At 32.0% G+C, this 13905-nt stretch overlaps 1 protein-coding gene across 1 annotated transcript; it reads right to left on the bottom strand.

Moving 5' to 3' along the window:
• LOC144558763 (uncharacterized) lies at positions 1-2234 on the bottom strand. The gene is made up of 2 exons (XM_078307628.1): positions 1029-2234; positions 1-654 (listed from the first exon to the last, which is right to left on the bottom strand). The coding sequence occupies exons 1-2, from the start codon at positions 2157-2159 to the stop codon at positions 340-342; spliced, it is 1446 nt and encodes a 481-aa protein (XP_078163754.1). The 5' UTR covers positions 2160-2234; the 3' UTR covers positions 1-339.
• Positions 2235-13905: the final 11671 nt, after the last annotated feature.

Here is a 13905-nt window from a genome sequence, read left to right as displayed (position 1 = left end):
TTTAATACTGGCATTGCATTATTTGTTATTCCATTTTCCTTTATTACACAGTTTCCTACTTCCCTTGCTATATTTTTCCACATCTTAGATTACAGTAAAAGAATAGTAAAAACTATTAAAAAAAACACCTCCAATGCTCTAACCTCGTGCTCCCATTTCTAAACCTCAGCCGGATTCTCCCGCCAGGTCGTATCTATCAATGTCAAAGCTTTATTAACTTTTCCAATCACACCCCTTAAAAACAAAAACACATAATTTTCCCCTTGGTCCCTCAAAGCTCGTTGTGTTGTGCAACGACCCCTTGGATGGGGTTTCCTCACCCGAAAATTGTACCACGTCTCAGCTTTTCTTCCACTCCTCAGTGCCTTCAATGCCGACGTAGGCCTTCTTCCTCCGCTCAGCCCGTGCACATACACAGATCAGCATGAAACACATGGAATATACACCGTGCACATGCCAATTGGCTCGAGGCGGCTCTCCCATCACTGCCCTGTGGAATACAGCCGCATAGTAATGTAGCCCCACTGCCAATCCTACTAGCATCTGTGCCAGTGCCAGTGCTCTGCTCCCTTCACTGGCTGAGGAAGAGAATACTGCTAACAGGTCTACAAGCTGTAGTACCAGGTAAACCACATAGCCAAGCGACTGTGCCACCTGTGATGTAGAATTTAGTCAGATTTTGTACCAGTAATTGAATTTTACAATGTATAGGGGTTCATATGAAAATTTGATTCTTTTGGATAAAAAGTATCTAGCCTAAATTGTTATTTAGCTATAAAGCCATCAGCTTTCGTTCTTGCCAAGTTGCCATATCTGATGTACTTCATTAAATCATGCTGGCACCTTTTTGCAAATTTAACACAACATGACAATATCAATGAAAATTCTTCTGTTGAAAATGTTAACTATAAATTGGGAACCAATAAATGAAAAAAAATAATTGGCCGTTGCAAACAATTATTGCAAAATGTAATTTAATTATACTAAGCTAGTTATTAACAATTTTATGTCTAAATATAGCATCAAACCTGAGTCCATGTGTATGACGAAGGTGATGTGGCATAGAAAAACCGCAACGGCTCGAGACCCGTCACCAATGCCGTAACAGCAAGAGTGGCAAAATAAATTGCTAGATATGCCTGGATGAACACAAGTAGGTGCCGAACAAGAGAGAGGCACGAACCGAGCCGCTTTAGCAAAGTAATTAGCAGAAGCAGCGGTACAACTAGGAATAAAGCAGAGGCAACAGGGGCTACTATCTGTGCAGATTTTCTTCCCAGAAATGGCTTCACTCCCTCAGCAATGCCAAAATTAGCAGCCGTTATGTAGGCCTTAGAAGTGATCGAAAGCCGCTCGATCAGGTCTGGCAGATCAGAGATTATGTCATCGCTGTCGGTTTCATCGAGTAATAATGGGTGGTCGGGTTTCTTTGGTTTTGGGATATCTTCTGTGCCTTCATTTTTGGGTTGTTTTAGTTTGGGTTTGGAGATGGCGGTTTTAGTGGAGTTGATGGATTTTTTGTTAGAATTTGTGGTGCTGTTGAGTTTTGAGAGTTTGATTTTTGTGGGAATTGTAGAGGCCGTGGAATTTGTTTTTTTGGGTTTAACAGGTTTGGTTTGATCTTTTTGTTCTTTCAATTCTACATTGGTTTTCTTCTTGAGAGGTTTTGTGTCTGAGCTTGAGAGCAACTTCTCTACTTCCTCCTTCAAAGTAAGTTTTTTCTTGGTACTTTTTAATCCTGAACTTACCTTATCCAATTTCTCTTCCCAATTTGATTTCTTCTTGGCAAGTTTCGAATTTGAGATTATCTCGTCAGTTCTCTCCTCCGAAATGAGTTTCTTTCGAGGAGATTTCAAGCTCGAGATTGGCTTCTGAAATTTCTCTTCTAAAATGAGCTTCTTCTTCGACGGTTTGGTGCTGACTAAATTCTCCTCTTTCTCATCCGAAATTGATTTCTTCTTGGGAGACTTTGAACCTGATAATTTCTCCTCTTTATCAATGGAGGAGAGAAGGCCTTTTTTGCTTGAATTTTTAGTCTTCTGGGACTGAAAGAGAGAAGAGGATGGAAAGGTGGTGGCCGAAGAAGACAGAGAGAGGCCAATGTGGAAAGATACAAGCAAAATGAAGAGAATTGTGGCTTGGTGAGATAAGGAGACCATTTTGGGATCTGAATATCTCTTTGGAGATCCAATAGTTCAATTCTGTGAACTTTGAAAGGAAGAAGAAGTATCTAAGCTGTGAATCGGTTCAGCATTTATGGATACTTCGGTGAGTGAGAGAGTGCGAACTGTGAAGTGATGTTGCCACCACCGCACTTCGTTGACTGTTGATACTTCACAGGAAGGAAGCTAAGAAACAAGGACTTAAAAAATTATAAAATTTAATTAGATATCATCTCTTATTGGCATACATTGTATATGGAATTTGGGTTAAATTATATTTCAAAAACAAACTTATTTTTTTATTGACACTTCATCAATAACCAGATATTTTATTTCAAATAACACAAAATTTAATGCACAATCAATTGAAAATTAAATAATATAATGATTACATTATTTTGATGACTAGTTTAGTAACTAACTATCACCACCAATGAGTTAAATTTTATAATCCCAAACAAAAACAAAAATTGTACGAATAATTTTTTTAAGAAGAGACAAAGGAGTTAACCTTTTTTTTTAAAATTTATACGACATAATTTGTCTTGCACCTCCGCAACTCTCGTGACTTGGGATGAAGCCAAAAAATTAAATGGAGAGAATGAATAATAAAATATAGCACAATTTTAGTTTCTTTTTTTTTCACAAAGTAGATCGGAGAGTATTCGCATTTAAAGCAAAATACTAGTTTTAATGGAAAAAGAAAATAAAGTGTACACAATTCACAAGCTTACCGCCTTTACCTTCCTTGCTTCCCTTTTGCCTACGCCTGTGGGCTGTGAGTGCTGTGTCATCTAAATTGTTTTGCCCCGTAATTTGCGTTGAGAAAATATAAAGTTCATGACTAAATAAATTATTCAAGATAAATAAAAAGAATTAAACAAATCATACGAATGACAAAATATGTGATATGACATGACTAAATAATTGGAGCCACAATCATATTTACGTATAATAATTCTTGAAATTTCATATATTACCATATTTTGATTTTTGAATGAGAATGGTTTACTTTCTTTGTACTAGTATTTTTATTATTTTTTCCTGCTGGTTTAATTGAGCTATACAAAATCTCTAAATTGTTGAATCTCACTTTTTGAACAAAAATTCATGAACGGAAAATTTTAGTCGTCTTCTAGAATTGGGGCAAAAAGAGTAGACTGACTACTGGATACACTGATATCTTCACATTGTAAAGCAAGTTGTCATTTTTTTATGTTTGTCATGTTTCTGGAAAAAAAAATGGTGCCGTGCTATATTTTTGTTTCATAGTAATGGAAATTCTCCTCTTTAATTGCTTGAATTTCATTGGAAAATCTCGAACATATTCTTACCGTTTATTTCATGAGTAAGGCTTACGTGCTACAGATAGCATAAGGTTTTCCGTGCTATGGTCTCAAAAACTTATCGTATAAACTTTAAACTTCGATCTAATTATAGTTCAGTAAATTAGTTATATAATGAACTTGTAGAATATCAACTTTTAATCATTTTTGAATTTTTTTTTTTTACTGTTTTTTGTGATTTATGAAAAATGGCTTAAAATAAAAAAATAAATTTTTTTTTAAAATAGTAAAAATTAGTATGCTACAAAGTTCATTATATAACTACTTTATTAGGATACTTAGATCAAAGTTTGAAGTTTATACGATATATTTTTGAGACCGTACGTAGCACGGAAGGTGTTATGTTATTCACAGCATCTAAGTCTTACTCTTATTTCATATTTATGGGTCTATATTAAGTATTAACATTGATAGTATATTATCTTTTATTGGTCAGTCGGTGTGAAATAGACGATTTAAATCTGCTTGTGAAATCCTGTATAATTATAGTGGACCTGAATCCATTATTAATTGTACATACATAATTGAAGGAATAATAGAGATTTAGGTAACTGAAACTACGACCTCATGATAGTGACCAGAGATCTAAGAATTAAATTTTAAAAGGGTCAGATTTTAATATGTTTGTCCTTGGAAATCGATTGGAAGACATAATGTTTTTTTTTACACAAATTATATATTTTTTAATTTTAATAAAGAATAAAATAAGTACTTTATAAATTTAAAATGAGCTTTAATAGTCAATAAATTAAATAAATTTATAAGTTTTTGAAGTATAAATATGATATATTGATATGAGTAAGGCTTGGGTGCTATATATGGATAGCATAAGGTCATCCGTGCTACGGCCTTAAAAACCTATCGTATAAACTTCAAATTTTGATTTAAGTAGCTCAATAAATTGGTTATATAATAAACTTGTAGAATACTAATTTTTACTATTTTTGAAAATTTTGTACTATTTTTTATGATTTATGAAAAATGGCTAAAAATAGCCTAAAAATAAAAGAAAATTGTCAATATTTTTATGTCATTTTTTTTCCTTTTTCATAAATCATAAAAATAGTAAAAATTAGAATTCTACAAGCTATTTATATAACTAATTTATTGAGCTACTGAAATCTAAGTTTGAAGTTTACACGATAGGTTTTTGAAGTTGTGGCACATATTACCTTATGCTATCTATAGCACCCAAGTCTTACTCATATGATATTATGAATTTCAGAGGAGAATACGTAATTTTGATGTTTTTAGGGGTGTATGTTAAATTCTCTACAAAAAAAGGATTAAGAGAATATTGACTCGTGATAATTAGTGGTGAGTGGTGAGTGGTGCATGGTGATCCAGTGCCACATGATGCCGCGTTGACACAGAGACACAAACACAAGCCTGGGTGCTAGATTTGGACTCTGTACGTTGTATTGTGCTTCCGCTCCCAGACTGCATTTTGTGATGGCAAGAGTCTACCAGTTTTATTCGAATGGTGTGGATCAGTGGATGGATCATGGATGACAGAGTATGTATAATAGAGGTCCCATCTGCTGCCTGCCACCTTTAATTTGTGATGAGGCAGTTATTTGCATTGCATGATGTAATAATTCAGGTTTCTTTTCTAGAGAAAAAATTATTCAGGTTTTTAACCATGCAATTATTGCAATAGTATGATTAATAAGTGAGTCATTATTAGGAGTGTTAATGGCACATGTTTATCCGTTTACTCAATTCATAATGTATTCAATAAGACAGGTACCAATAAGATATTTTTTTTATACTATTTCTAACATATTTAAATTATTATTTGTTTTTCTATTTTTAAAAATTATTAAACAAATATTGTAAACTCAATAGAATCAAATAAATTTCTTTGGTTTTTTTAGTTTTTGCGGGGACACAACGACAAATGACGACTCCAGTTTTGAAGGGTCACCATCTATTGTTACGGCCCAAATATATATTTAGTCTTTTGGTTTATTTTTTTTGTTGAGAGTATATTTAAAATTTTCGGTAGAGGAGTATTTTATTTCTTTCTTTTTTTAAGAAAGAAGTAGGAGTCTAGCCCCTATTTGTATCTTTCAGAGCAGTTTATAATCTGCTTAAACTATAAGATATTAATTGTGCAGTGCATATATATCATTGTTCAAATATTACAAATATCATAACGCAAATTAAAATAATAGTTTTCGAGTGATTAATTACGATTAGTCCTCTTAATATAGTAATTCAAAGGGTACTATGTTGATTTTTAAAATATAAAATTATGTTAAGGTCTTTCGTGAAGTAAATATGCGCACAATTTACAGAAATATTTATTTATAACATTAAAATAAATGAAATTTCAAAATATATCATCGCATTGATACAAATTCAAACAATATCATTTTCGTTGCATACAGTAGAACTAGAATGTAAGATTGGTTCCGATGGAACTGTAGCCCACTATTTTTGAATAATTCAGCAAGAGTAATTGGAGATATAGGGTTGGAAGACTAGGAGGCAGAATCTCAATTCTGCTGAATTATTCAGCGGAACTAGTCATGCATTTTAAGACTGAAGTCGTCATTTTTGAAAAAAAAATTGATGTTATTTTTGAAAATTTCATAAATTTGAGGATATGTTCTGATTTTTTTTTTATTATTGTTATGAATAAAAATTTCGGCACAATTTATCTTGTATTAAAGATCAAATTTTATATTTATAGATGCCACCTGAGTACTTCGGCCCGTGATTTGAATAAAGTTGACATGTTGGCAATTGGGCTCGAATGACACCGGAACATGGACCCACCATCTTAGGAACAAATTGGAAAGTTACATTATTTAAGAATTTAAATATTAGAACGATCATATTCTGAGAATTATTAGTGTATTTTATTTTTTTGCATTAAATATTTGTCCGTTGTCGGAAAGATATAAAATTTTAGGTTGTAGCAATACTGATACTGATATCACCAAAGAGATTGAAGTTTAAAACTTAAAAGGAGCTCTTACCGGTATTTATTGCACATATTACGCCTGAAGTGAACTTTAATATAAGTGACTGGTTGTGGTCTTGTGGATTATTTTTTAATGGTTCAGGAATTTTATAATTAATAAATTTTTGAATCGTTATTTTTGTCTTTTGAATCAATTGTTTGAATTTTAAAATTGAAGATATGAATGCCAAGTAAATTAGGACATTTATTTCATAAAACATATTAGCTTATGCGTAGCATTAATATTTAATACAGAAGTCAATCTATTTTATTTTTAATTACCATTGTTTATATCTACACCAGTCATCCTCGTTATCAAACTTAAATGAATGAATCCCAGAATCAAATTCAAACATGCGATAGAACTTTAAGAGGCCTTTTAGTGATAAGTAATAACTTATTTGGTTCATCATTGCAATATCCAACGCTTCGTCACTCTACCATGACTAGACATTTGCTAACGGGTAACCCGTGACCCGTTCCGGGTTACCCGTTACGGGTAACGGGTAGGACGGGTAAAAGGGTAGGTCGGGTACGGGTAAAACCCGTAACGGGTAGACGGGTAAATTTCCAAAAATGTATATCCGGTCCGTTTATTACCCGTACCCGTTGCGGGTTGACGGGTACGGGTACCGCGGGTACGGGTCCGGGTATCCGGGTACGGGTCCGGTCCGCCCATTTTTTTTTTTTTTTTTTTTTCTGTTTTTTCCTTGTTTTTTTTTCTGTTTTTCTTTCCGTTTTTTTTTCTGTTTTTTTTTTTTCTGTTTTTCTTTCTGTTTTTTTTTCTGTTTTTTTTTTTTAATTTTTTTTTTTCAGTTTTGTATTTCCGTTTTTTTATTTTTTCTGTCTTTGTTTCTGTTTTTTTTTCCTGTTTTGTTTAATATTTTTTTTCTGTTTTTTTTACAGTGTCGTATAAATATTATTACGTGTTTATAATTCGATTTTTATAATATGAATAGTTCGATATCAAATAGAGTATATATATACATGAAATTATCAAGTCGCGTCTTTATAATTTATAAATGAATAAAATTTGTACCTTATATATAAAAATTATTCGTACGAAAATTTGTATATTTATACGGCTAAGTACAAATCTATTTATTTATTTCTTTAAGCAAGTCATTTTATTTTATTTTCAAATTCTCATTATAATTAAAACAATAAATTATAAATAATAATATCTTAAATTAATTTATTACATTAAAAATAATTATGAATAATTTGAAAACAATAGATTAAAAAATAAAAGTTACCCTCCTCCTTTATTCCGGGCTTGGGACCGGCTATGTAAAATAACATAGGCGGAGTTCTAACTTTTTTTTTTGTTAGTAATTGTTCTTTAAAATGAATAATTTAAAAACTAATTGAAATGTTTAGAAATTATAATTTTTAAAATAACCATAAATATTAAAAGAGGTTAGAAAATTATACCGACACTACCTATCTAGTAGTTTGGATTCATATACCATTGTTCGTTTTCTTCCGCACCGTCTGAATCTGAATTAGGTTGAGGCTGCGGCTCGGTAACGCTTTCTTCAGTATCAGCTGCAGAAGATGATTCTTGAGCTTGATGTTGGTTGCGCTCGTCAGCATTAATCCAATCTTTCAAGCACACAAGTCTTTCAAAAACATGTGGACCCAATTTACTGCGTTTGTCGGAGAGGATCCTGTTCGCCGAACTAAAACAACTTTCTGAAGGGACGGTTGACACGGGTACGGCAAAGACGTCGCGGGCCATCATCGCCAGTGTTGGATAAGACCTTTGATTCCTCTTCCACCACGTCATGATGTCAACGTTTTCATTTTCGTTGCGCATATTCAAATAGCTCACTAACTCGTTTGTGGATGCGTGCAGTTCGCTATCTGATTGAAAATCTGCTAACAATCCACTACTGCTAGTGCTCCTGAAAGTGGAACTATTAAAAAAAAAAAAATTAGTGGACAAATAATGTAGATATTATAAATAATAAAGATTAAAAGCATAATGTATATTTATTCATACTTAGGACCAGCCCGGGACGAAGAGGGGTTCTGGTTGCCACTAATTCTTGAGTTGTATATGTTAAACATCTCAGCGAACTTCGCATCCACGTATGCCTCGACCCCGGTTGCGACTAAATGTAGATTATCTTTGTACGCTTCAACCATTTTGATCGTGTAATATTTCTTGTATGCCGGGTTGAGGCAGCTTGCAATAATGGCCAAGAGGGGTACATCTTCCCAATATTTTAGAAATTTTAGTTTCATGGCCTCTACAATCGGTGTGAGAGATTTATCGTGGGTTTCTGCTTGTTCCAAAATACGATAAACCTTGGAAATTTGATAGATTTGCCCCAACAACTCAAATGCCGTCGGTGAATACGAGCAGGATAGTTTGACGGTTGCTTCAAAAAAGGTTCCTAGGAATGTTGAAAGCCTTTCTAGTTGGTCCCATTCCCCGACGGTGAGTTCCAATTGCATTGCCTGAGGGGTGGATCCCCTCAAAAACTCCCCTATGACAGCTTTATAAGGAAGGCATCGGTTCAACATCCTATAGGTTGAGTTCCAACGGGTATCTATATCCCAAGGTACTTTCAACTTGCTTACTCGATAGGTTACGCACAACTTCGCAAACTCTTGTCTTCTTTCATGGTTTGAAACAATGTGGTTGAGGGCATCCTTAAATTTAACTATCAATAATTTTATGGCTTCTGTTTTAAGTCCCGCCTTCACGACGAGGTTAAGTATATGACAAGCACACTTTTGGTGAAACATTTCACCATTCATAATCGGGTTTAGTGACCGTTTAAAAATTTCAATGGAAGCAATGTTGTTGCTAGCATTATCGAAAGATATTGAAAAAACCTTGTTAGCCATATCCCTCTTAAGGTTATACTCTTGTAAAACCTCAATAATAGATTTAAAAATTACATTTGCGGTGTGCGGGGAATCTAACACTCGAAAACTTAATATCCTCTTTTGTAATACCCACTGATCATCGATCCAATGCCCAGTAATACAAGAGTACCCAAGGCCATGTTTACCAGCAGTCCATATATCGGAGGTAATTGAGACCTTGTTGGATTGATATGCAAATGTACCTTTGAGGTCATCTTTTATGGTTGTAAACTGTTTTTTTATTTCACCAACCAACTTTCTATGATGCATCCTCTTGTACATTGGTTGAGCACACACCCGAATGACCAACCGGGCAAAGGCTGTGCAACCACCCATACTGATTGGTTGGGCTTTGTGGGTTATGTACCGGGCCAATTCACTAAGCATTCTTTTTTCATCAAATTTTGGGTTGGTTAAAGTACCATCCGGGGTGATTTGAGTTTGAATTTGCGGGGTATTATTCGGGTTATAGTTTTCACCTTTCTAATATGCACATCAACATGTCTTTTAAAGCTACTCATACCACTAGCTTGTTTATAAACAAAATAAGGTTTCTTGCAATGGTCTACCTTACAATAAAGAGTTTTCAAGTAACCGTCGTCATCTTTGGTCACATCATACCATTCAAACCAATATTGGTTGTATTCGGGAGGTCTTCTAGCCTTCTTTGCTGCTGGTTGTTGTGGGGGGCGGGGGACAATTGGCGGAGGAGGAGCGAGACCTTCTTCTTGAATTTCAGTGACACTTGTCGAAGGAGTACCTGAAATAGGGGGGTTGAGTTGACTCGACGATGCAACGGAAGAAGTGACTCCATATGCATACGGTGGTGGTAGTTGATGTGATTCTTGTGGAATGAATGTGTTTGGATCATTTGAAGTATAATACGGTGCACCCGTTTGGGGGTTTTGTTGATAATTTGTTTGTAGCATTTGGTCTCTTCTTTGATAATTTTGGGGAGGTTGTGGATAATTAGGTGGTGGCATTTGAGAGGAACTATCAAAATAATTTTGTGAATAATCTTGTGGATAATTTGTAGTTGGTATTTCGGGGCCAAAAATATCGGCCGACATTCTCGCGATATCTTCTTGCACCGAATCACGATGAGATGACATTTTTAAAAAATGTAAACCTATATTCAAAAATAAATACAATTACTTACCATATTCAACAAATAAATCTAACATAGTTATATAATGAATTTCAAATACAACTTCTTTAAAAAAAAAACAGAAAAAAATAAATCTTAAAAAATCCGGAAAAAACAGAAGAAGAAAAAAAGAATTTGAAAAAGCAAAAATAAAATGATTAAAATCTAATCTATTGAAAAATAAATCTAACATATTAAAAAATAAATACAATTACTTACCATATTCAACAAATAAATCTAACCTAGTTATATAATGAATTTCAAATACAACTTTATTTAAAAAAAACAGAAAAAAATAAAATTAAAAAAATCTGGAAAAAAACAGAAAAAATAGGAAAAACAGAAAAAAAAAGAATTTGAAAAAACAAAGATAAAATCTAACCTATTGAAAAATAAATCTAACATATTCAAAAATAAATACAATTACTTAACATATTCAACAAATATATCTAACCTAATTATATAATGAATTTCAAATACAACTTTATTTAAAAAAAAAAAAAAAAAAAATTAAAAAAATCTGGAAAAAAACAGAAAAAATAGGAAAAACAGAAAAAAAAAAGAATTTGAAAAAACAAAGATAAAATCTAACCTATTCAAAAATAAATCTAACATATTCAAAAATAAATACAATTACTTAACATATTCAACAAATATATCTAACCTAATTATATAATGAATTTCAAATACAACTTTATTTAAAAAAAAACAGAAAAAAATAAAATTAAAAAAATCTGGAAAAAAAACAGAAAAAATAGGAAAAACAGAAAAAAAAAAAGAATTTGAAAAAACAAAGATAAAATCTAACCTATTGAAAAATAAATCTAACATATTAAAAAATAAATACAATTACTTACCATATTCAACAAATAAATCTAACCTAGTTATATAATGAATTTCAAATACAACTTTATTTAAAAAAAACAGAAAAAAATAAAATTAAAAAAATCTGGAAAAAACAGAAAAAATAGGAAAAACAGAAAAAAAAAGAATTTGAAAAAACAATGATAAAATCTAACCTATTGAAAAATAAATCTAACATATTCAAAAATAAATACAATTACTTAACATATTCAACAAATATATCTAACCTAATTATATAATGAATTTCAAATACAACTTTATTTAAAAAAAACAGAAAAAAATAAAATTAAAAAAATCTGGAAAAAAACAGAAAAAATAGGAAAAACAGAAAAAAAAAAAAAGAATTTGAAAAAACAAAGATAAAATCTAACCTATTCAAAAATAAATCTAACATATTCAAAATAAATCTAATTATTTCACAAGTTCACATAATAAATCTATCATATTCGAAATAAATATAACTTATTCAAAATAAATTTATCATTTTCAAAAATAAATCTAACATATTCAAAATATTTCACATATTCACAAAAATGAATCTAACATATTTTTTTAACCTATTAAAAATAAATCCGAATTTCAAAAATAAAATCTAACATATTCAAAATAAATCTAATTATTTCACAAGTTCACATAATCACATCTAACAAATCTAACATAAATTAAATAAATGTAACATTCAATAAATCTAACAAATCTAACATAAATTAAATAAATCTAACAAATCTATCATAAACTAAATCTAACATTCAATTTAAATTATACATTTATCTACAACAATAAATCTAATATCAAATTTTAAATTACTCTACAAAAATAAATGAATCTAACAAAAATGAATCTAACATATTTTTTTAACCTATTAAAAATAAATCCGAATTTCAAAAATAAAATCTAACATATTCAAAATAAATCTAATTATTTCACAAGTTCACATAATCACATCTAACAAATCTAACATAAATTAAATAATTGTAACATTCAATAAATCTAACAAATCTAACATAAATTAAATAAATCTAACAAATCTATCATAAACTAAATCTAACATTCAATTTAAATTATACATTTATCTACAACAATAAATCTAATATCAAATTTTAAATTACTCTACAAAAATAAATTAATCTAACATAAAATAAATCTAACCTTTAAATTTCGCGGAAAAATCTTGCGGGAGGTGCCGAACTTTGTAATTTTGATACCTTCGTAATTCCGTAACGGGTTTAGCGAACCTCTAATTCCGTTTGCGTATTGGTAAAATGAATTAAATTACAACTATATATTTTTTTAAAAATAAATTTAAAAATTGAGAATAATGAAAAATGAGAATTTGAGATTGAGTTTGAGGGATTGAGAATTTGAGAATTTGAGTTAGAATGTGGAGAGGAAGAGGATTAGAGGGGTGTATTTAAAGAAAAAATTGGAGAGGGAATAAAATTTGAAAAAAAAAAAAAAAAAAAAAAAAACCGACGTGACCCGGGTGGGTCCGGCCGGGTTTGATTTGACCCGGACCGGGCCCCTCTTGAACCGGCGGTACAATTCAAAATTTGAATTTCAAAAGTGGGTACGGGTAAAGTTGGCGGGTACGGGTAACGGGTAACGGGTACGGGTAACGGGTACGGGCAACCGGGTAAAGGGTACGGGTAACGGGTACGGGTACGGGTACGGGTAGGCGGGTATAGGGGTACGGGTAGGCGGGTACGGGTTGGCGGGTAGACGGGTACGGGTACAACGGGTTATTTTTTAAATCACGTTCTCCGGTCCGTTTATTACCCGTACCCGTCTACCCGTCTACCCGTTTGTACCCGGGCAACGGGTACGGGTACCACGGGTAACGGGTACGGGCCGGGCAAAACGGGTTCTACCCGTTCCGGGTTTAGCAAAAGTCTAACCATGACTACCATTCCGGCCTCTTCGGAAAATAATAAATGGTTAAAAGAAATCCTCTTAGAATTTATGGATCCTGCGATATATTGAAAAATCACACAACGCGACAAGTCATGGACATCATGATTCATGACACTTGAACTTCATTTCTAAAGTGGACCTCTATTTATGTTGAATTTATTCTTCTCTCGAGTTAGTTATTGATTCGGACCTAACTCCTAAGCTATGTGAAATCAAGCCGACCTATATCCGATGATCTAAAATTTTACTTTGATTCGCTTGGAACAATGTGAAACCTCCATTTCTGCTCGATTTAATATCAATTGATTCAAAATCAGAAGCATATCTAACACTGTATTAGAAGTGATTAAGCACCCCTAAGATTTTTAAAATTTTAATCACATGCATTATAATTTAATTGATCTTTTATTCTTGATATGTTACACCTAATTGTTTTGGTATGTATTAGCCCTTTTTTTTTAGATAAAAAAAATGAAGATCTACCAACTTCCATTTAATTATTCATAAATAACTCTTCTACACACGATCTCTCACGTAAAGAATGTTAACTTTTGTCACAAGATTAAATGCTAATTCTTATGTATTACTTGCATGTTTGATTGTGAAGTGGAGTAAACTTCTTAT

The sequence above is a fragment of the Carex rostrata genome, chromosome 8 (assembly GCF_964058835.1).
Source record: "Carex rostrata chromosome 8, lpCarRost1.2, whole genome shotgun sequence".
NCBI classification, from domain to species: domain Eukaryota; kingdom Viridiplantae; phylum Streptophyta; class Magnoliopsida; order Poales; family Cyperaceae; genus Carex; species Carex rostrata.
The sequence above is the reverse complement of the archived record's forward strand: the minus strand, read 5'-3'. Positions and strand labels throughout refer to the sequence as shown.

Bases quoted from the DNA above. Each gene is read 5' to 3' on its own strand.
- LOC144558763 (XM_078307628.1), bottom strand. From the start codon at position 2,159: ATGGTCTCCTTATCTCACCAAGCCACAATTCTCTTCATTTTGCTTGTA. The intron at 655-1,028 runs GTTTGATGCTAT...TCTACATCACAG, and splicing joins CGTCATACACATGGACTCAG to GTGGCACAGTCGCTTGGCTA.